Source organism: Sebastes umbrosus, chromosome 1, assembly GCF_015220745.1.
Source record: "Sebastes umbrosus isolate fSebUmb1 chromosome 1, fSebUmb1.pri, whole genome shotgun sequence".
Classification (NCBI taxonomy): domain Eukaryota; kingdom Metazoa; phylum Chordata; class Actinopteri; order Perciformes; family Sebastidae; genus Sebastes; species Sebastes umbrosus.
The window spans coordinates 26,838,439-26,859,989 of NC_051269.1; the positions used below are offsets into that span (position 1 = coordinate 26,838,439).

At 37.8% G+C, this 21,551-nt stretch overlaps 3 protein-coding genes and 1 long non-coding RNA gene across 5 annotated transcripts in view; 1 reads left to right on the forward strand and 3 right to left on the reverse strand.

Moving 5' to 3' along the window:
• Positions 1 to 3,229: 3,229 nt before the first annotated feature.
• Positions 3,230 to 7,600, reverse strand: gpr61l (G protein-coupled receptor 61-like). Its single transcript, XM_037779744.1, has 2 exons — positions 6,889 to 7,600; positions 3,230 to 4,928 (listed from the first exon to the last, which is right to left on the reverse strand). Exon 2 carries the CDS (start codon positions 4,874 to 4,876, stop codon positions 3,584 to 3,586), a length of 1,293 nt encoding a protein of 430 aa, XP_037635672.1. The 5' UTR covers positions 4,877 to 4,928; positions 6,889 to 7,600; the 3' UTR covers positions 3,230 to 3,583.
• LOC119494124 lies at positions 4,945 to 14,832 on the forward strand. The gene is made up of 3 exons (XR_005208127.1): positions 4,945 to 5,254; positions 11,821 to 11,825; positions 14,818 to 14,832. It is a non-coding gene; the product is annotated as an uncharacterized LOC119494124 (long non-coding RNA).
• Positions 10,365 to 14,960, reverse strand: parp3 (poly (ADP-ribose) polymerase family, member 3). 2 transcript variants are annotated; one of them, XM_037779730.1, is made up of 12 exons: positions 14,802 to 14,960; positions 14,282 to 14,482; positions 14,058 to 14,185; positions 13,719 to 13,898; positions 13,401 to 13,539; positions 12,703 to 12,926; positions 12,458 to 12,613; positions 12,277 to 12,363; positions 12,017 to 12,194; positions 11,762 to 11,905; positions 11,166 to 11,420; positions 10,365 to 11,133 (listed from the first exon to the last, which is right to left on the reverse strand). In XM_037779730.1, exons 2-11 carry the CDS (start codon positions 14,460 to 14,462, stop codon positions 11,248 to 11,250), a joined length of 1,590 nt encoding a protein of 529 aa, XP_037635658.1. In that variant the 5' UTR covers positions 14,463 to 14,482; positions 14,802 to 14,960; the 3' UTR covers positions 10,365 to 11,133; positions 11,166 to 11,247. The 2 variants fall into 2 exon arrangements, with proteins under 2 accessions (XP_037635658.1, XP_037635650.1); XM_037779722.1 differs by having other exon boundaries at positions 14,058 to 14,183; positions 14,277 to 14,482.
• Positions 14,961 to 17,855: 2,895 nt separating this feature from the next.
• grm2a (glutamate receptor, metabotropic 2a) overlaps positions 17,856 to 21,551 on the reverse strand; it is a 42,098-nt gene continuing 38,402 nt past the window's right edge. Inside the window, exons 5-6 of the mRNA XM_037769215.1 lie at positions 19,484 to 19,661; positions 17,856 to 18,301 (exon numbers count right to left, since the gene is read on the reverse strand). Coding sequence (XP_037625143.1) covers positions 18,228 to 18,301; positions 19,484 to 19,661 — 252 coding nt within the window. The 3' untranslated portion in view covers positions 17,856 to 18,227. The remainder of the gene's footprint in view (positions 18,302 to 19,483; positions 19,662 to 21,551) is intronic.

Here is a 21,551-nt window from a genome sequence, read left to right on the forward strand (position 1 = left end):
TAGTGTTTGCACTGGTGAAATAGAAATATCTGAATACTTTTCATGGTAATATCATTTCTATTACTCTGACATCTTTAATAAAACTGATAGTATTGATGGTGATACTTTACAATGAAATGTGCTGTCGTATTGCATATTGTTAAGCTCCAAATGTCACAAATAACATGAGGCGTAATACAGATTTTTTTTCCCATTCTGCATGCATGCCCAGTCATAATTCCTGGTTGGATGCGGTACGTAAGCATTTAATCTTGAAATCTATCCCGAGTCTGTAGGTCACAGGTCCAGATGAAGTGGACAATGGTTATGTTAATAATCAATAAGCTTGTCAATAAGATTGTCCTCTGGTGTTACCTGACTAACCACAGAAGGTAACATTTCATTTTACAGGTCTGCAAATTTCATAGTAATTGGGTGATAATTAGCAAGTAGCCTATTTGAAATTTCTTTGGAATTACTGCCAAATTACCCCAAAATTTTATCGAAAATGACTTTATTATAAACATTATTTAATAATTGATTACAATTTGAACAATCAGGCTTTTACTGACTGGGTTTTGGATGACTTGATTTTTTATTTTCTCGCCAACTGCCGGAGAAATCAAAATGTGTATGCTGCCATGCAGGAGTCTTGTATGTTGTCTTAAAGCAGGTTATCCCTAACCTTTCTAATGACTTGTGACTCGACTCTGGAGCGAATGCTCTTTCCTTTGCTGTAATTCGGCCTGATAAGATTACAATTCTTGTCTAAAACCCTCTACAAAAATACCTGGCTCAGTGGATGATCTTTATTCCTGCTGTCTTCTGTGATCCGTGCCGTGTATAAACCACACTCAGACATCTGAAATTAAATTTCCAGACCGAGACAGTGCAACGGATCAACACATTATGAATGAATGCCAGCAAAGACACGGGCAAATCCTCTCTTGATTAATAGGCACCATTGAAAAATGATACAAGACACAAGAAACAACAATTTCCTACCCAACACGTGATTAGATTTGCGAAGGGAAATCAAAGTGCTGAGCTCCAACAGCCATACCTGTCCTTCCAGATGTTTCTGGAGCAACATGCTCATGTCTTTTTAATCTGTTTTAATTAAAAAAATGATGTCGTAAAATGCAGAGCTTTGAATGTGGTGAATTGCAATGTGATGGATAGTGATTGAAAAGTCCTTCAGACAGGTCACACAAAGAGATATGATGGTCCTCCAGACTGTCTCCTAATTTGTATTCACTGATGTTTGGTTTTACAAATGCTGTATATAGATCCAGCTATTTTGTTCCAACCCTTTTTTTTAATCATTGTATAGACACACAACCGACACAAGGGTTCATGAAATTCAAATCTCAGCATGCACGTTGTCGTTTTATTACCTCAAGTTGCCAGCAGCTGTCAAGTTCTGAATTCTGAGATACTGGATAAATAATGCTGTTCTCGTTATTTAGTGGCGAGACATTTCTGAGGAGAAAATTATATGAGAGGAGGCAAGGAGAGAAACAAACATACATATGTTTAAAAAAAGTCACAGCATGTTTCTATGTTGGGTGTCTGTTTATGTACACGTATCCTCCTGGTAAGAAAGCTATTGCAGTATTCACCTCAAAGTATTAAGTACACAACCAGTGGTGTATACTTCAGTTAGTGACATCCATACAGCAAAATGGTGTTTGCCGTTATTTGCTTTAACTACACTATTGTTTTTTAATCGCCATGACCGCTGTTTTTGAAAGCCTAATACAAACAGCAGAGGCCATAAAACAGCACTTTGTTGCCACTCTCAGAGCATTATCAATGCCCAGTAGTGATTTCCATTGTAAATTCACTATCTCGTACGCCTCACCGTACCCATGTCACCATTATAGCAGTCCATATTTGCAGGGACTTGTGGTACCTTACCCTCAGTCTCTTTTCACATGTTAATGAGCCTCTATCTGAACGTATCGGCCTTGTGTTATCAGTATGCATGTGAAAAGCAGAATTGGTAGACTCCCATTAGGATTTGAAGCTAAAGCATACATCCAGCCTAAAGGTGCTCGTTGCTATGTGAGTCACAGGCTCACTCAATTTCCATGACGACAGGAGCAGATGACATTCACCGTCTATCAGCATATCTGTTGCACACAGGAACTCTGGGGTATTGTCTCTCAGATTCATGAGAGCTTGTCACACTATAGAGGCAACCGTGTTAGTTATAGGCCTGCCACTGCTTGGCAACATTTGCATCCAATACTTTACTGAATTCAACTGTCACCAATACAACATTTGAATATGAATTGTTGTTGACATAAAAAAAAGGATACAGTGGAACAACTCATGTTTATATGGAATACAAATTGTTCCTTATTAAATACAATAAAAGATTTAAATATCCATCCAATCAAGACCTTGTTATTGTAGTCACACTCCAAATTTTTATTTCACATTTATAAACATATAAATCCTTTTCTACAAACATCATTAAAATCAAGTCAATTGTAATATGCACAGGGGAACATTTATCACTGTTTCAATATTTCATGTTACAGCCATAGCACCTTGACCTGACATAAGAAAGCCTACCTGAATTAGACAATAAAAGGCACTGGGCATTTAAGATGTATTTAAAGGATAAGGTCACATGTGTTCACGTCTGTCTGCAACACTGACAGTAATGTCTGTATGTGCATTGGAAGGATTATCGGTTGCTGTAATTGTTCTACCTGTCCATACTGGCCACATACTGGTCATTGTTCCCAAAAATTGAAATTCAGCTGAATACAATATGAGGCTCAGCAGTTGTAATTATCCAAATCAAGTGGGGATTTTTGCCTAAAACAATCATGGTACGTGTCCACAGGGGCGTTTTTTAACGCGAGGGGACGCAACGCTTCCCAACATTGGACACTTGGTGGGCTGTCCCTAGAAACAAGGCACTCCGCTCCTGATTGGACGAACGCTTTCCCGCCGTTGGCTGCTGCTCCCAGCTTTCAAACCGGAACCAGTATGGAGGCTCGTTTGGAAACTTTCTTCTCTTATTTCACGAAAATAGTTCGCTGAAATGTGTTTCTGAAAACATTTGAGGCGAGAAATAAGCCACGCAGTTGCTGAATCTGTCTTTATTTTGGATCGACAACGTTTATTTTAAAAGATTATCGGGAGTTTCGAGAGGCGGCGAGTCGCGTCGGACGCCCGTGATTTGCATAAAGTAGCGGAGCCCTCAACTTCATGCAAATAAGGAGCGGGCGTCGTGATGCCTAGTCTCTCCAATCGCGACGCCACGCTACCAGAATATATTGCGCGGCTGCTTACATAGACAATGAATGGAGAGCGTGGAAGGCACGGAGCCTGTGGACACGTACCGTCACTGTGGAATTTGACCTCCATCACTTCCATTGAAATAATGGATCTCTTTGTGGCCACTATAGGCAGGAGGAATTATTACAGTGACCAATAATCATCACAATATACATACGGGCATGTCAGTATTGTTTTAAGATAGACTTACCTATATGTTAAGAAAAAATGTCCCGCTAACGTAAAAAACTGACATGGCCTATATACAGTATTAGCACTGTGGTCCATCACTCGTGTTGGTCAATGTCTAAGCGTGCTCCTCAGGTATTTGTCCTGGGATTTTTATCCCCTGGTCCGTATTGTTTTTGGGACGGGAGTTGGCACAGTTAGATGGGCTTTCAGTTGTGCTGGTGGTTCTCTGGATGAACTGGAGGAAGTTCTCTTGAAGGGAGCCCTCATGGCTGGATGTCCCAAACTCCGACGGCTGGGTCAAGCAGCAGCGCCGAAACTTCACCAGCTCTTCTCTGATCTGCCTGTTCAACATGCCGTAGAAGAACGGGTTAACTGCAAAGGAGGAGTAGGCCAGCCAGGTGACGCCCTCCTCTAAGTCCCCGGGGCTGTGCATGGAGCCAGTCAGAGACATTTGCAGGTGGAAGATGAAGTATGGCAACCAACAAACAAAGAACTGACCCACAATGAATACCAAAGTAAGGGCAGCCTTTCCTCCACTGAAGGCCCTCTCTGGAGATAGTCTTTGGGGCAGAGTACGGGTGGTGGCGATCATGGTGGTCTCGCTGTTGATGGAGTCTGAGCGATTTTTAGCAGGGCTCGAATTTGTCCATGTTGGCACGGCAGGGACTTGCTGCAGGGCTGCAGAACGAGCTACCTTGTACACGGCACCGTAAACAGCAAAGATAACCACTGCAGGAACCACGAAACAAACCACACTGAAGAGCACAGAAAATACACTTCTCAGACGACTGTGGCTTGCGTGGAGAGAGCAGTGTGCTGCTGCAATAGAGCTCTGATGTCCATAGGCTGGCCATCCAAACAGCGTGATCAAAGCCAAGAGGACTGACTTAACCCAGATTAGGAGCATGACACCAATAGCAAGGTTGATGGTCATCTTGACTTCATAACGCATGGGGTGTACGATATAGAAGTAACGCTCCACACTGATGGCTGTGATGGTGAGAATGGAGAGACAGATGAGAAAAACATTGAGAAAGATGTAAACCTGACACTCCAGAACAGTAAACACCACAGTGCCAAAGAACGCTGAGCTGGATATGATACCCAAAGGCATGAGAAGGATGGCACACAGCAGGTCCACTGCACAAAGGTGACACACAAAAGCAAACCTCTTTAGGTGAGGAGCGCGGGCAATGGCCACCATCACGCCAGTGTTGGCCAACAATGCAATGAGGTTAAGGGTCACCATGCAGAACAACCCAAAAAGGTCTTTGATCTGTGACTGGGAGCTTGTGACGACGCCCACTTCGGCAGGAACCGTAGGATTGGGCTCCCATAGGGCAGAGGTGAAATTTGTCACTGAGTGATTTGGCACAGAGGCTATCATGGGACCAATCTTATCGGCCATTATTCACTAACAACCTCCATTTGTATATCAGATGTCTTCAGATGTGGATGTCCTGTGTTGAGAAGACAGAAAACAGTTATTTATAAATATTTTTAAGTGCATTTATATATCCATTAAAAAACAATTCCCATATAATATGTAGTAATAGTTCAATATAGTTGAATACTGATGCAACATATGGTCTGATTATTTAATAGTACAGTGTGTAGGATTTGGCGGCATCCAGTGGCGTGGTTGCAGATTGCAAATAACTGAGTACCCCTCCGCTCACTCCACTCTTTTCAAAGACTGCGGTAAAGTGAGCCACAGAGTACAAAACCGTGGTAACGCTATCTGCCTCGCTAAGAGGCCATCCTTACCTTAATAACACTACATTAGGTCAAATGGCGGCTGGTGGTACCACGGTTTTTCACTCTGCGGCTCACGTTACTGCAGCTTCACAAGCATGGCCTTCAGTTAATGCAAAAGGTTCTCTCTAGAGCCAGTGTTTGGTTTGTCTATTCCGGGCTACTGTAGAAACATGGCAAAGTAACATAGCGGACTGTGCGAAGAGGACCCGATCCCAACTGGATACAGCGTTGGAGAGGGGGCCCCGTTCATTCCTATGAAAGTGGTGCATGAAGCCAAAATGGCTCGACTTCCAACTGGAAAAAGTACCCGGATCTTCAAGCGATCTTCCGCATCCATTGGGCCCATGGAGCGGGTTTAGTAGTGTCCGCTTGGTCACATGGCCCGGTCACAGGGTCCAAACGTCACACTGTCATCACGGCTTGCTAACTCCGCCTCCCAGGCCTCACTCCAGCCTCGGTCTGGATCTCATTCACATGAATGGAGGAAGGGAAATAACTCTGGATTCCGCTATTAGTGCGTTTTACAACTATTAGACTAGGTATCAACTATTAGAGTGTTTGTACTGGGAAGTTGATTTACCTCAAAAAACATTATCCGCTGAGTTACTGACATCTCTTTCCCAATGTAAGTCTATGGGAAAAAGTATTTTTGGGCCGTCATCACGTGATGGACACGGAAGTTGTAGTACTGCTGTTTGGCCACTACGAAAATTGGCATCAACAACCAGCACTCTTCCTGGGGGCTTGATGTAGATATGAAGAGCTCGTTCTAAGCTAACGAAAACACAATGACTCTTAGTTTCAGGTGATTATACACTAATTAAAACATTGTTTTGAATATTATATTCCATTTTTGCAAATAGATCCCCCGAAATGTTACGCACTGTTCCTTTAATATCATGTTAATTAATTGAAAAATATACCGCAATTATATTTCAGTCGACTACTGATTCCTAAATGGAAACATACTAGCAGTTGCTCTCATGTTTACAGTGTAAACAGATACACTTTGGAAACCGTTGACAGTAAAATATAGCAATGACCAGCCTTGTTTATGTGAAATCAGCATTGGCCACCTTGAGGGCCTTTCTACACTGATGCTAAAGATAAGAGTTGTGGGAACAGTAAGCAATGACACGCCTCAGTAGTCTGAGCTGTTTGCTACCAGTTGTTTTAGGTCCAACTGCATGAAAAAGGAGTAGCAAACCAATGTGATAAACTTTATAACCAAAGGACAGATATTATGTAAACAAGAGCTAATGTGCATGTGAGTTTTTGTTGGACGTATGGAAATATTATTAATATAATATTGGAGAAATGCAAGTCTGTCCTTTCTGAGTGCTAAGTGCTGAGTTAAAAGTTGAAAGGCTTTCACCTGCATCCATCTTTAAAAGATCATTGTTTATGCAGTTTCAAGACAAAGGTTGTTTTTTTTACCATTTTGTCACATGTTTTTTTTCTCCAAAAAGTCTATCTATCTAGACAAGTTTGTTTGTTTTTTAAAAATATTAATACTGGACATTCTTCCTATCTGAGAATGCAATGATTTGCTGATATCAATACCTTCTTATCTCATTGTGCGGTAAAACATATTAACTGATCAATTCCGTCTAGATTACAGCATAAAAGAAAACAACACTGATTATGCATAAAATGACTTACCCATGATCCACTCTGTGTTTGTGTGGTACAGTTCAGACCAAACGGGTTAACCAGATGTTTGACTTGACAAAGTTCCCATTGAAATCACACATATGTTTCAATACAGTAGGCCCAAACCAGCTTTATTTCTTTTTTCCTTCCAAAAAGTAAAATAGACAGTCCTCCAAATAAAAATCTATATCATCAAGTCCAGTTAACTGGTTTTCTGAGGTTTTGTTCTTCTGTATAGAGGCTCCAGAGGGTCCAGACTTATCACACATGTATATCTGCAGGTAAAGAAGTACTGATCACTGATTCCATGATGATTTCTGATGGTAAATGATGCTTCCTCTCTCTTCCCCCCTCCTCCAGTAGCTCTCTCATTCCTGTCCTGTGTATGGCAGTGACTGTCACACATTGTATTGTGTGTGATGGTGTTTTTTTTTTTCTTTCTTTTTTTTGCTTTCAAATAGACACACACTCCACTGTCCCCCTTCCAGAGCCCAGTCTTCCCTGGGTCCTAATTTCCACCAGGTTAAAGGGAAAACTCATGTTTACCCTAATGCAGCCAGCCCTGTATTTTTGCATAAATTAGATTATTTACTGAAATCAGAGGCAACTGTAACATTAATAGAGAATGGAACTGCTCCACTGACAGTAAGGGATTGACTATAGTAGGATGAACTAGGAAGTTTTTTATCTCTTTTTTCGTCATTCTATAATATTACTTTTTTATCCCTTTTTTGACATAGTATAGTGTGACTTTTTTTATCATTCTTTTTGACATACTATACCATGAGTTTTTAACTTTTTCCAACATACTATACTATGACTTTTATCGACATAGTATGACTTTTTTATAATTTTTGGGGAAATAATATACTATGATTTTTTTAACATACGACTTTATATGACTTTCTTTAATCACTTTTTATGACATACTATTCTATGACTTTTTTCGACATACTATAATATGACTTTTTTATAATTCTTTTGCGAAATAATATACTGTGATTTTTTTCAACATGACTATGACTATATATATATATATATATATATATATATGACTTTTAATCACTTTTTTCGTCATTCTATAATATTACTTTTTTATCACTCTTTCCAACATACTATATTATGACTTTTTTAATCACTTATTATGACATACTATATACTATGACTTTTTTTGACAAACTATAATATGACTTTATTATAATTTTTTTGCTAAATAATATAATGTGATTTTTTTAATCACTTTTTTCATCATTCTATAATATTACTTTTTTTTATAATTTTTTGCAAAATAATATACTTTGATTTTTTTCGGCATACTATACTGTGACTTTTTTAGTCACTTTTTTCTTCATTCTATAATATGACTTTTTTTTAACATATGTATGAATTTTTTTCACTCCAACATACTATATATAACTTTTATCTATACTATGACTTTTATCGACATGTGACATATGACATATGACTTTTTTTATAATTTTGGTTTTGATACATACAAAACACATAAACGATAATTATATAAATGTTATAATAAATACACCGCATTTACAAGAACTTGTTATAATTTCTGATTTTCTGTTGCATAACCCCCTAGTAGTATCTCTGGTAAACCCTGGGAGGAGACGCTCGTCTCACTCCACTGTCAAGCACCGGGCATCGATGTGAGGGTGGAGATCGAACCCTGCTCTGCCGCAGCCAGAACCGGGAACTAAGCAACCAAGCCACCAATGCCACACGCACTTGAGACTGTTCTCTTCGTATATTTGACTTTGTCATTGGAAGTCAGACCTGAAAACAGACTGTGCCACATAAGGATCGAACCCACAACCTCCAATCAGATATCTACCAGACTGAGCTATCTGACCAGATACACTGATGTAATGTTTGTTATTGTATTTGACTTCTTCATTTGAAGTTGGACCTCAAAACTCACTGTGTAACATAACATTTTTAGACAAACTATACTATGAAATTCTTTGACATACCAACTTGACTTTATTTTCCATGATATCTTTGGACATGACATGACTTTGACTATGACTTTTTTTCATGAAATTTTCCGACATCTATACTATGACATTTTTCATGAAAGTTTTCGACATACTATAATTTTACTTTTTACTATGACATTTTTTCATGAAATTTTTCACATACTATACTATGACATTTTTCATGAAATTCTTTGAGATACTACAACTTGACTTTATTTTCCATGATATCTTTGGACATGACTTTGACTATGACTTTTTTTCATGAAATCTTTCACGTATTATACTATGACATTTTTCATGAAATTTTTCGACATACTATACTATGACTTTTTTTCATTACATTTTTTGACATGCTATACTATGACTTTTTTCATGAAATTCTTTGACAAACTATACTATGACTTTTTTTTCATGAAATTCTTTCACATACTATACTATGACATTTTTTCATGAAAAAATGTTCATGAAAATTTTCGACATACTATACATGACATTTTTTCAGTTTTTTCGACAGTATAGTATGTCGAAAAAAGTGATATTATTTCATGGCGAAAAGAAGTGGTAAAAAAGTCATAGTATAGTATGTCGAAAAAAATCCGAAAAGTCATAGTATAGAATGTTGAAAAAAGAGGTCATAGTATAGTGTGTCAAAGAAAGGTAAAAAAAAAAAAAAGTCATAGTATAGTATGTAAAAAAAAAAGCAAAAAAGTCATAGTACAGTGTGTCGACAGAAAGTCACTGTATAGTATGTCGAAAAAAAACAAAAAAAGTCGTAGTAAAGTTTGTCAAAAAAGGCAATAAAAGTAATTGTATAGTAAGTAAAAAATTAAGTCATAGTATGTCGAAAAAAGTCACAATACAGTATATCGAAAAATGCAAAAAAAAGTCATAATAGTTTGAAAACAAATGCAAAAAAAGTCATAGTATGTCGAAAAAAATGCACAAAAGTCATAGCATAGTATGTCCAAAAAAAGTCATAGAATAGCATGTTGAAAAAAGGCAAAAAGTCATAGCATAGTTTGTTGAAAAAATGTCGAAATAAATGAAAAAAGTATTTGTATAATATGTCGAAAAAAAAGTGATACTATAGTATTTTTTAAATCTAAAAAAATAATAATAGTAGAATTCATAGAATAGTATTTTGAAGTGAATGAAAAATATAATATGTCGAAAAAAAATGTATACTATAGTGTCACGACACCACTCCACTAGGTGTCCCGGTGTCCTTTTGCTGGTTCCTCTTTGTATTGCAAGGTGGAGGGTCGTCGGGCTGATGAGCCACACCTGGGCTTGGTTTTTGGCCAAAATTTAAAAAAATGTGGGCACCCTGGACTTCTAACCCCCAAAAGGCACAGCTAGACCAAACTGTCAACCATCATACCAAATCTGAAGTTCCCAAGTTAAATAGTTTCCGAGGTCTGCTCCGGAAACTAAAGTCTGACACGAACCGGAAGGACGGATGCTCAACATCCAAAAGGAAAACATTGCAACAAGTTTGAGGGGCACTTTAGTTTATTAACTAATCACTGGTTCAAGTCATGATTTAGTGCAAATATGCAGAGGCAATTACATTCCAAAGGGAGTTGCTCATTTACTGACACCATATGGTGACATTTGTAATATAGCAAGAAGACGTACTGGGCATGATTGACCAAGCTATTAATGACGTACAAGTTACATTACTTTGCATAGCAGACACACTTTCAGAGTCTTTCTTTAAATATTAGATTTGTACCAGTGCTTGAACATTAGCCACAAATTGCACTTTATACTTCTAACTGTAAACATATCTATGCATAGAGAATCATTTTTACTTCTGGTCTACTATATAACATTAGTCAAAATGTCTATCACTGCAAAGGCATGCGGTAAAATTCTCCTACGTATCAAAGATATTTTCTCTCTGAAGGACAGGTTTATATAAGCGTTACCTCTTGGATTAAATAAAGCAGTATGTAAAAAGTAAGCTACTCAAACTAGGACTGAGATGCCAAATAGAACATGAGGTGCAGCATGTAATTTGAAAAACTGTGCAAATAGCTAGAGGCCTTTTAGACATTTAAAGTAGTGAAAAAGTAATCTTTTCATTGCACGGGAATAAGTAATTACAGTAAGTCAGCATGTGTTATAACAAAAGTGCAGTCTAATGCGCTTGGGCCAGTTTTACAGTGTGCAAAATATAAGGCACAGAGAAGTCATTTATGAATCACGGTAGGGACATATGCACAATAACTGTATAATAAAATAGTCATATTATTATTATTATTATATTATTATTATTATTATTATTATTATAAAACAGCAAAGCCAAGCTTTTTACGAAGCCCCTTATATAGAGGGAATGTGTAATCTTTTCTGCTTCTTTCCTTGAGTTGAATTACTGCATGTGAAGCTCCAGCAGGTAGCGAAGGCAACACTGGCTCTCTTTGTAGATGAGATATTCACTGTTGCTGAAGTGGCTGTCTGAGAACTGGGGCTGAGCTATGGGCTTACCCTGAGGCACAGCAACCTTCTTGCCCTCCAGGGTGATGAAGATGTCTTTGGATGGATCTGAAAACACAGGAGTTAACAACTTTACCAAACAAAAGACGCTGCAGAATATCATTTAACACAGTCGTTCTCAAATTTGTATCAATATTGGAGAAACTAGTAACAAAATGAGCCAAAGAGAATTTCATTGAAATAATATAATCTTGAGCATAAACTGCATGTTTCTTTTTGTGCATGTTTATCGTGAATTAATGTTGTGCAAATTACAAATGCAACTTAAACTTTGCACAAAGTTTTTAGACACAAAACACATGTATGGCTCTGACAATATACTGACAGTGAGCTTGAGAGCAAGATAAACTTAATTTTACCATATGAATAAAACTGAGGAAGTATTGTACCTGGCTCCACTGATCCTCGTGCCACCACACTATCATGGCCTGCAGGGGCCTTCTTCAAGGAGCAGTTGTCTGCAGTGATGGTACATTCTTTGCCGAGGGCAACCTCGCTTAAAAACATCACTCCGGTATTTTTAGAGGTGCACACTAAAAATACATGGCATAAAAATGGGATATTTCAAACATCATATTAACGTTATGACTGCAATCAATGACATAATTATCTTCTTCAATCCCTGTGCTTTCACACAGCCTCACCGTAACCCGCAGACTTGCTGTTCTCAGATGCAAAATAGATACCACGACCAACACGGCCTCCTGAGTGGGGCATTATCCTCAGACCACTCTTCAGGATAGCTGCCACCACCGCTATGTTTGTGCCGTGCCACAGCAGACGGCGGTTCTCCAGACTGTCGTTCTCTCTAAACCGCTCACCCTGCAATATGCAACGTACGTGTTAGGACACAGGATTTCAGTTTCTGGTATCACATTAAACAAATATTGACTCCAGTTCCTACCTCTGTCTCTCGATCGACGTCCCAAACATTAACGATTTTTGGGTTACGATAGCCACCTCCAGTCGCTTTCAGGTATTTTTCTATGATCTTTAAATGAGAAAAAGTTAGGACAGCATCAATGGAAGATGATCTGAGTGCTTTGTATCTACTGAACCTTATTATATCACTTTTGACACAGTACCTTGAAATTTTCTGTATCCTTGTCCAATAGTTTGAGGCTGCATTTGAGAGAATTGTAGTCCTGGTCTAGCGGGTGAGGAACTGTCTCTATCATCTCTTCCTGAGCCTTTTCAGTCTCTGACTTCAGAGTCTGGGCCATCTCGATGTCAGCCAGCACCTTTACAGAGCATGTAAAAGCAGAGTGACCTTATGACTGAGAAAACATCATAGAAAGATAGCTAACATATAATCTAAAAATAATCTCACCATAAGCATCTCTTTCTTCTTCTCCACAATCTCTTTGTCGTTGATGGTTGGCGGTCTGTTCCGGCCAAAGTTGTGTGGGATTGTGGTGAAGAACTTTGAGGAAAGTTCTTCCAGACGTGCGTTTCTGCTTTTTTGGTTCATGGCTGCCTCGATCTCCTCCAACACTTCAAAGCCCTTTGCAATCTGAACCTTACTGAGCTTGCCCAAAGGCATCTTCTTGATGTCTGTGTAACGTCCACATACACAAAAACACAAATCAGACTACTTAATACTGTGTTTTCTTTGATTTTGCTAAGAAAAGGCCTCTCACACTGCACATTTTGACTGTTTAAAGTGCAAACTGTTATTTCAATAACCGCCAAACAGGAAAAAAAAACATGCAATAACAATGATTTTGTTAGCAAAGTGCAATGCACTGATCAGCTATGTTCAAAAGAGATAAGGGAATGCATTGTGTGAATGCAGATTTCACCCTCTGTTTGTGGCATATGGTCAATCATTTACAGGTCACACTCAGCACCCTTTCTTCTCCAAGTTACTACATTTCAAAGCAACACTGAATTTAAGCTAAATGTACAAAAAACAACTCATTCAGTGCAACAGGCATGCTACAGAACAGGTGTGTTGTGTACACCGGACTTGTGCAGACCGCACAAACCTGCTTGTGTTCAATGGTTGGTGAACTGAGGCACACCCACCTAGGTTCATACATTCCATGGCCTCCTTGAACATGTCATTGCTGAAAATGAGCTCGACGAGCTTCTTGGTAGAGGCGTCAAGGGTGCAATCTAGGATGTCTTTTGTGACTTTGACAGACTTTCCATCGACAGTGTCTACCTGCAATATAAAAAAAAGTACAGCCAGTGAGATTCTGCTAAAGCTGATACTAAATTTCACAAAGTTTTTTTCTCTCTGATGAAGTCTGTCATGGATGAACTGATTCTACAAGATGATGCTTATAGATTTCATATTCAATGCTCCTTGTCCCCGTGAGATGTGCATTTACAGTACGTTACCTTGACCTCAGCATCCTGGTCTCCATCCACCTCGATCAGGGTGTACTTCCCAGAGTGAGACACAAAGTCTGCCCGATCGTCCCAGTTGTTCTTGGTCTTGTCCTTAAACTTTTTCTCAAAGTCCTTGATAGCCTTCTCAGCATCAGCAAACTTGTTAAGTTTACTTTGTCCCGATTCCCCCTGAATTTAGATTAGAGATGAGGCAATCAGGGGGCATGTTTCTTTATGTAACAGAACGAAACACTACAGCACAGTAATTACTATTATTTAAAATATAATGAGCATAAGAAATGAACAGAATAATGTAAATAGTTTAGTAGGAATGCAGGACAAACTTACCACTCTACCCCATCTGTTCCATGTGTAATAGCTGTTCTTTTCTTTAACAACTTGAATGACATAAAACTTGTTATTGTTATGCCCAATGTTGGTCTGATTGAGCATGCAATCATAGTCCTCATATACCTGGTGGAGACAATAAAATAAACAGTTTTCAAATTCTCTTTTAATATGATTGATTGCATACAGTATACAGAATACATACAGTATGTTTCTTACCTCTACAGATTTTGACAGCATGCAGTAATCATCCACCTTCCTCTTGCCTTTTACCTCTGGCCCTGCAGCCAGAAGGGCCTCTTTTGCAGAGGTGAAGGCATCCTTTGGTTTTGGTGTCTCAGGCTCTTGTTTCACCTTTTTGCCACCTGCCTTGGCTTTAGTAGCAGCACGTCTCTTTGGTGGCATGATCCTGGCTGAAAAAAACCCTGCAACAGAAATGTGCCATGTTGGGTGATCTGGGCATGATGCCTTCAGGACAAGCTCAGACATGCCTCCACTGATCAGCTCAGCTATAATAACCCTCCCTGGCTCTGCAGCAAAACAAATGAATGAATTCATCATGCGTGTACAGTACTTACTGAGTGATAAACAGTCAGCTACTACTATATACTGCCACAATAATAACAGCAATCCACCATTATGCAAATGTAGTTTTCCTGTGTTTTGGAACAAGGAAGCCATAGAGCCTCCGCCCTCCTTGTTTACTCCAGAGACGACCTGAATGTCCCTCAGCTGGGAACTCACCTTTAACTTCAGATAGACGGAAGGCAGACAGGCACACTCTGGGTGGTCTCCTCGCTGTTGGAGCTGTCAGCTGGATGTCTGGAGGCTTCAACTGTCTGACTCAGGTTTTCGGGAAGTTTACATTCACTTTACAGTCAGAGGAAGAGGAGGAGCTCGACTGCATCATCGCATTGGATTAATTCTCCTTCTTGCTGCTGCTACTACTGCCATCTAGCTTATTCCTGTAAGTATTGTTCTCTCAAAACCTTCAAAAAAGAAATAATAGGTCTGTGTTTTATTTATTTATTCATGTTTTTTTTGTTTTGTTTTGTTTTCCTTTCACTACTTGTGTTTTTTGTATTTGCTTGTCTCCATTTTTGTTTGCCCTTAGTTCATAGTATTGTCTGTTTTTTTTTATATATATATATATATATATAAAACAAAATTAGGCATGATACACACCCCACAGAAGTCTGTATCACTGACATGCACATGCTTCTTCATAAAGATATTTGAAACGAAAAAATAAATAATAGTAATAATAATGTGATGGGTAATAATGGCACTCATTATTCTCATACAGTTTCTTTCTGTATAAAATGGTAACAGACGGATCACCTATCTAATCTTGTCCAAGGTTAACAACCACTGTTATCTTCTGAATAGCTTCACAGATGTTTTATTATGAGCACATATTTGATATTTCAAAGACAAAGATAATAAGGAGTTTTAGAATAAGTTTATTGTGCTGAATTCAATTTACACAAATAATTAGAAGTATAGGGCCAAAGTTGGCTACAGATTTGATCAACATTTCACAGTTGAGGAAACTGTATTTCCTCAAAATATCCAGAATAGTCTTTTCAAAGTCCCCTAATGAATTTAAGGTGGGGAGTAACTGATGTTAACTCTTGCTGTTTATTAGCTATTAGGGTGATGCTGTGGGCAACCCTCACCAAGTGTGCTATTAGTATACTTCTTTTAAAGTATACTTTCAGTTTACTTTGTATGTACTTATCAGATATCTTAACAAAAGTATACATAAGTATACTTGGCTCATACTGACAAGTGTACAGAAACGTTTGAGTATACTTGGCTTATACTGATACGTATACAGAAAAGTCTAAGTATACTTGGAACATACTGATACATATACAGAAATGTCTAAGTACACTTGGCTTATACTGCCGAGTATACAGAAAAGTATACTTGGCTTACAGGCCAACTGTACTAATCTTTTGATCGAGATATACTTAAGAAAAGTATAATTAAGTATTCTTGCCTTATAGGCCTACAGAAAGGTATACTTGGCTTGTAGTTGTGCTTACTTTTTGATAGAGTAGCCCATGAGTGAGTTAGGGCCTATTTAATAAGCTACATAGTTATGTCGTGGGCCTTTTTTGTAATATTACAAAATAATAGTATTAAGATAGTATTAGATAAAAGTTATACAGTTAAATTGTTTTTCTTCCCTCATTTGGGGTGGCACTATGGATGGATGGCGCCCCTAGCATTCGCCTATAACGCCTATGCCTAGGGCTGGCTCTAGGTATTATAAATGGGATCATAAATAGTTTTGTTTAAACTATCATTCGTCACCTTCAAAAACATTCAATTGGATTAAGGGCCCATTAAAATGTTTTACTTGTTGCCGTTCAGTTCAAAGTTGTTTTGAAAATGTAATAGTAAACTGAGAGGAGATTTGGAGATGTTGTCCTCAATTAATGCTATTAAAAACAATAGCCTACATCTTTGAGGAGCTCCACTTCATTGTTTTTAATTTTATATATCATCCCGTACTTGACATTGTATAAGTATATTTATTGTAAGTCCAAAAGGAAAGAACAAGGAAACATATTCCATGACCTCCCTATTTTCTCATCTTCTATCCAATGTTAATTCCAGGATAAAAAGAAACTCCAATTTAATAAGAATATATAAAAGTTGACTTTATAGATAGATAGATAGATAGATAGATAGATAATACTGTGAAATAAATCTTGTTGGTCAAGAAAATATCTTCTTATAATTATGTCTTATAATTAAATATTTTGCTGAATGTGGGTCTTTCTTTAACACAAGTTGGCACTCTTGTTTTTACAATCACAGCAAGGAGTTTAATACATGCTGTACCTGGTTTATATGATTACAGTTATCTGATGATGGCCATTGAGCAGATCTAATAAAACAAGACATTGCTCTGATTATCAGTCCACTTCCTCCATATGTAAACTCTCTATTTACAGCAAGCCCCGGGGCTGCACATTACACATTACACTCTGCAATGTGCAAGATTAGATCAAGCAATTTGGACACAAGATGGCAGTGTTAAATCACAGATACTGTAGGGTCTGTTTTCCAAAGCATCTGCCTCTTGTAGGGGGGGTACCGACTGCTCTGTATGTCCTCAGACAGCTTTGGTGGATTTTATCAGCAGCTGATGATATTTGTGCTGGTAATATTCATGTAGAGGCTGTTTGATTTTGGCAGATGGTGTAGATTGAAGCTGATAAATATCAGACAGCTCAGATTTCAAACCCAAACTGAGTCCAAATTTAATTTGCATTAACATCAACATGAATCTAAATTGCACTTAATTCCACATAAGTCATTTATGCATGACTTTCTTTGGGCTTTGTCCTTTGGCTGTGTGAAGTGTCCTTGAGCAAGACACTGAAACCCCAAATTGCTCCCGATGGCCAGGCCAACGCCTTGCATGGCAGCTGTCTCCATCAGTGTATGAGTGGTGTGAATGGGTGAATGAAAGGCAAAGGAAAGAAGTGGAAAGTGCTTTTTGCCATGAGGTTGAAAAACGCTATACATGTGCAGTTAATTATGCATATTATATATATATATATATATATGCTTACATCAGTAGGCAGGCAGGTGTAAATGTCATGTAACAATGTAGTATGACAGCATGTTTGGCAAATATGTGCAGTTTAAGACTACAAGATACAAGGTTTATTATAGTGTCAAGCTAAGCAAATCAACAAAGTATGTTTGTATATGTTATCCTCTGGAATATGCATCTCATGATGATGATGTGCAAATAAAAGGTCAGACTATAAGTAATTTTGGTATTAATAAAAAACACATTTTATTTACATAAATTACAAGAAAGCACAAACTGGTTCACCAAAATCTACATTAAAAACGTCTTGTATATATTACATTTAACAGATTTACTATAATTTACTCCATTGTTGCAAGTAGAATCTTCAATAAAAACAAGGGCTATACGCCACTTTATCGGCATCTCATTTCAAATCGCTACGAGTCAAAGAACAAAATAAAATAATTGGGACATTGTACTCACAGCACTTCGAGGACAACAAAGTCAGGACGATCGTCTGTATGACCTCTTTAATATCTGAGACACCTGATTCAGGACTAGTGATTATATAACTCTGTTTACAATGCTTGGCAAAGGAACTCGGCTGATCTTCACAAGGAGGACGTTGTGGAGTCCACCACCTCTCGTCCGTTACACACTGTTGGAACAACATTGGAGGCTGATGCTGCAAAACATAACAAAAGTAATTTTTGATAAAATAAACAATACATATGTATGTAACATATTCAAATGATTTTAAGAATGAAAAAGGAAGAAAAAGCACTGTAACCCAATAAAACAACCCCGCCGCCAACAACAACCAAGAGAGACAGATATTTAAAAAAATATTTAATCTAAATAAAAAATAAAAAAAACACTAAATGAATAACCTAAAACAAATACATTTAAATAAGTAAATCAAAATTAATTAAAAAAAATTAAATCAATTTAAAAAAATTAAATTAAATTAATTTAAAATAAATAAATGTAATAGATAAATAAATAAACTCGACTAACAATCAAGACATTGTAAAATCACCAAAATTGACATACATATATGATAAATTCCAAAAGTCCAGGAAAATGGTCATAATCGATATTGGACTGTTTAAATCTTATGAATCCTAATCTGGTGGAGTTACAGATAAACTCTGAAAATAAGTCAAAAATAGTTGCCACCTCTTATAGATGAGTCTGTCAATCAGCAGTATGATAACCAAGTAATGAATTAAATGAAATCTGGTGATTTATGTGTTAATATCACATTTTAAATTAATCATCTAGAAACAACAGTGGGTACGATTTTTTCTTCTGATTGATCTGGTGGAAATTTCCCAACGTTTTTTTTGTTTTTGTTTTGTTTTTATGGAACAAAAGAGCAGCGGACAAACTATTTGGCCGTTCTAGTTTACTTGATCTGAACCATGCATGATTTGCAAAAATGTAAAGAGTATACAATGTGTGATGATGCCACTTCCTCAACCAATAGGGATGGCAGACACTTCCAATCATCCAATCACATTGATTTGGTGGTGTTTAAAAGAACACACACACACCACCATTTTATCTTCTTAATGTCCTGATGAAGGTCCTTGTTGACCGAAACGTTGACTAATAAAGCAGAGAAAAGTGTGTGCGGGAGCAAGTCATTTTTTTGAAAAAGTACATATTGGAGGGGATCAACTCCCAGCACCACAAACAATTTTGAGAATGTGCATGTTTTCCACTCCTTATACAACAGCCAGGGTTAGACGTGTGACAGAAAGGTGATCTCATATAATGAGTTATGAGTAATGTATCACTGTTTTTGGCAATGAGCATATAGCTGAATAGCTACAATGACATCGTCGTGTATATCAGGTGGTACCTTGAGAGAAACTGGAGCCGGGGCCGGTGGTGACGCTGAAGCGGGTGGTGGCCGTTCTGAGATTGCAGACATTCTTCTGCGGCTGGAACAGGATGATGTGGACTTTGGGAGCGAAGAGGCAGCCCAACACCACCGACCCACTCAGACTGACCGAGATGCACATGGTGGTTGTCTGCACCTGGAGGAGGAAAGAGAGGCGAGAAATTCACAGATATTACTCAGTGATACTTTCAGTTGGCTTTTATGTAACAGAAAAAGTAAACTTCTAGTTTGGCAGAACGGAGAGAATTCCTACACACCATCAAAAGCGCCTCTAAATTTCACACCAGTGCCAGTATTACTCCCAATGTTATTTTTTTGAGTATTAAAACATGGTTATTCATCCATAGAGCTGATATGGCTCTGAGGGGGAAGGTTCAAAACAACCAGAAAGTGTTAAATAAACTCTACTCGTGTGGAATCATACCAGCATTGACATCGTGTTGAGAACCATTTTTGCTGTACAAGAAAATTCATTTTAATAAGAAAGGCAGTCAGAAAAGTCAGAAAAGAAATGATTAAGACGTCTTCCATTATAAAGAAACAAAGCCAGGTGCAGCAGAGAGAGGAAGCTGTCAGCTGGGACCGCTAAAGAGAGGTGTTAAGCGAACTGCTTATTTGCTTGTCAATCAACTGCTTGACTCTCCCTCCTCGCCCACATCTCCCTGTGTGTCATCGGTCTTCTCCTTCATTTCCAATCTCCCCGCATATTTCTTTTTTTGTTTTTTTCCTGGATAACAGGATACAGCCCGGCATCGTGTGGTGTGTGGCAGGTGCATCCCATTTTCACACGGCACAGCAGGTGTCTGTTTTCACCCTGAATGCTAATGTTGGTGTTAAAATAATGTGGGCACCAAATATTGCACTGTGCACACACTGTTCTGCAACAAAGATAACAAACAAAGAGGGTATGAGAATATCAAATAAAATCCCATTACTTTAGGCAGGGACGTAAGTTTATATTTACAGAACAGTGTTTAATCATCTTACATGCTGTGTTTATTAGTTTCTTACTCTCTTACAATTCATAATTACTAATTACTGTTATATTATTCAACAATTTATAATACATTTTATGAAGATAGGGACTAATTGATAAAGATATCTATATAGACTTTAATATAATTTAATATTCATATATTTGATATATATGTTTGCAACATAGTGGTCACTGACTGAAGGTTATATTGTACCACCATGTCAGTGTGAAACATCACTGAATGTATCTCTGTATCTTGACATGTATTGTAGGTTGCCATGTGCAATAAATTCAACATTAAAATTCACCTCACGCAACCTCTGAAATACAGCAAACACACTGATGCGCTCAGGTTCTGGGTTGAGATGTAAAAATCACAAAAATCGACTATTACCACTTTTTCTTTTCTGTATATATCTGACCTGTATATTTGGATACATGGAATAAGGGCATTATATACAAAGGAAACAGTTTACACCTTATAAGCTGAGCAATACCAAAGTGCACAGAGGCTAAATGTCCTCTACTTAATTCAGAAATAGTTTTGAATAAACCCGGGGACAGTACTGCATAGGAATGACCTGTTAAGTGGTTTTAATAATTCACAAGATGCTTCTCTGGAAGAGCAAAGGACAAGGAATCTGCCTTTGCAGTAATATTTCTCCAGATGTCTTCTGCTCGAGTGTGGAGAACAGGATGTAGAGCATGGCTACTACGGTTTCTGCTCGTCTCTGTTCACTCTTGTTTTTTTGTTTTGTTTTTAGCTTTGAAGGTATTATTTTATTTTACCAATACAGCACTGCTGCTTCAGATGTAAATAATGTCTTCTGTTTTCAGGTAGTTTTATTCCTCCAGAGAACCTCACAGCGGAGATTTGATTCCTCCTTTTATTGGACTTCGTGCTGTAGGTATATTGAAAAGCTTTATTGGATGAAAAAAACATGTTGGCTGACACGGATGCTGAAATGACAAAAACCCACAATACACTGATGGAGAGCCGTGTGTGATTTGTTGAGATTTCACAAGTGGAATGATGTTGTTAATCTGTAA

What these genes read in the sequence shown, in the direction of transcription:
- gpr61l (XM_037779744.1), bottom strand. Translation starts at nt 4,876, where the DNA reads ATGGCCGATAAGATTGGTCCCATGATAGCCTCTGTGCCAAATCACTCA.
- parp3 (XM_037779722.1), bottom strand. Translation starts at nt 14,462, where the DNA reads ATGCCACCAAAGAGACGTGCTGCTACTAAAGCCAAGGCAGGTGGCAAA. An exon ending in ACCAGGATGCTGAGGTCAAG is followed by an intron (nt 13,540 to 13,718) that starts GTAACGTACTGT and finishes TTTATATTGCAG; the next exon opens with GTAGACACTGTCGATGGAAA. An exon ending in AGGATACAGAAAATTTCAAG is followed by an intron (nt 12,364 to 12,457) that starts GTACTGTGTCAA and finishes TCTCATTTAAAG; the next exon opens with ATCATAGAAAAATACCTGAA.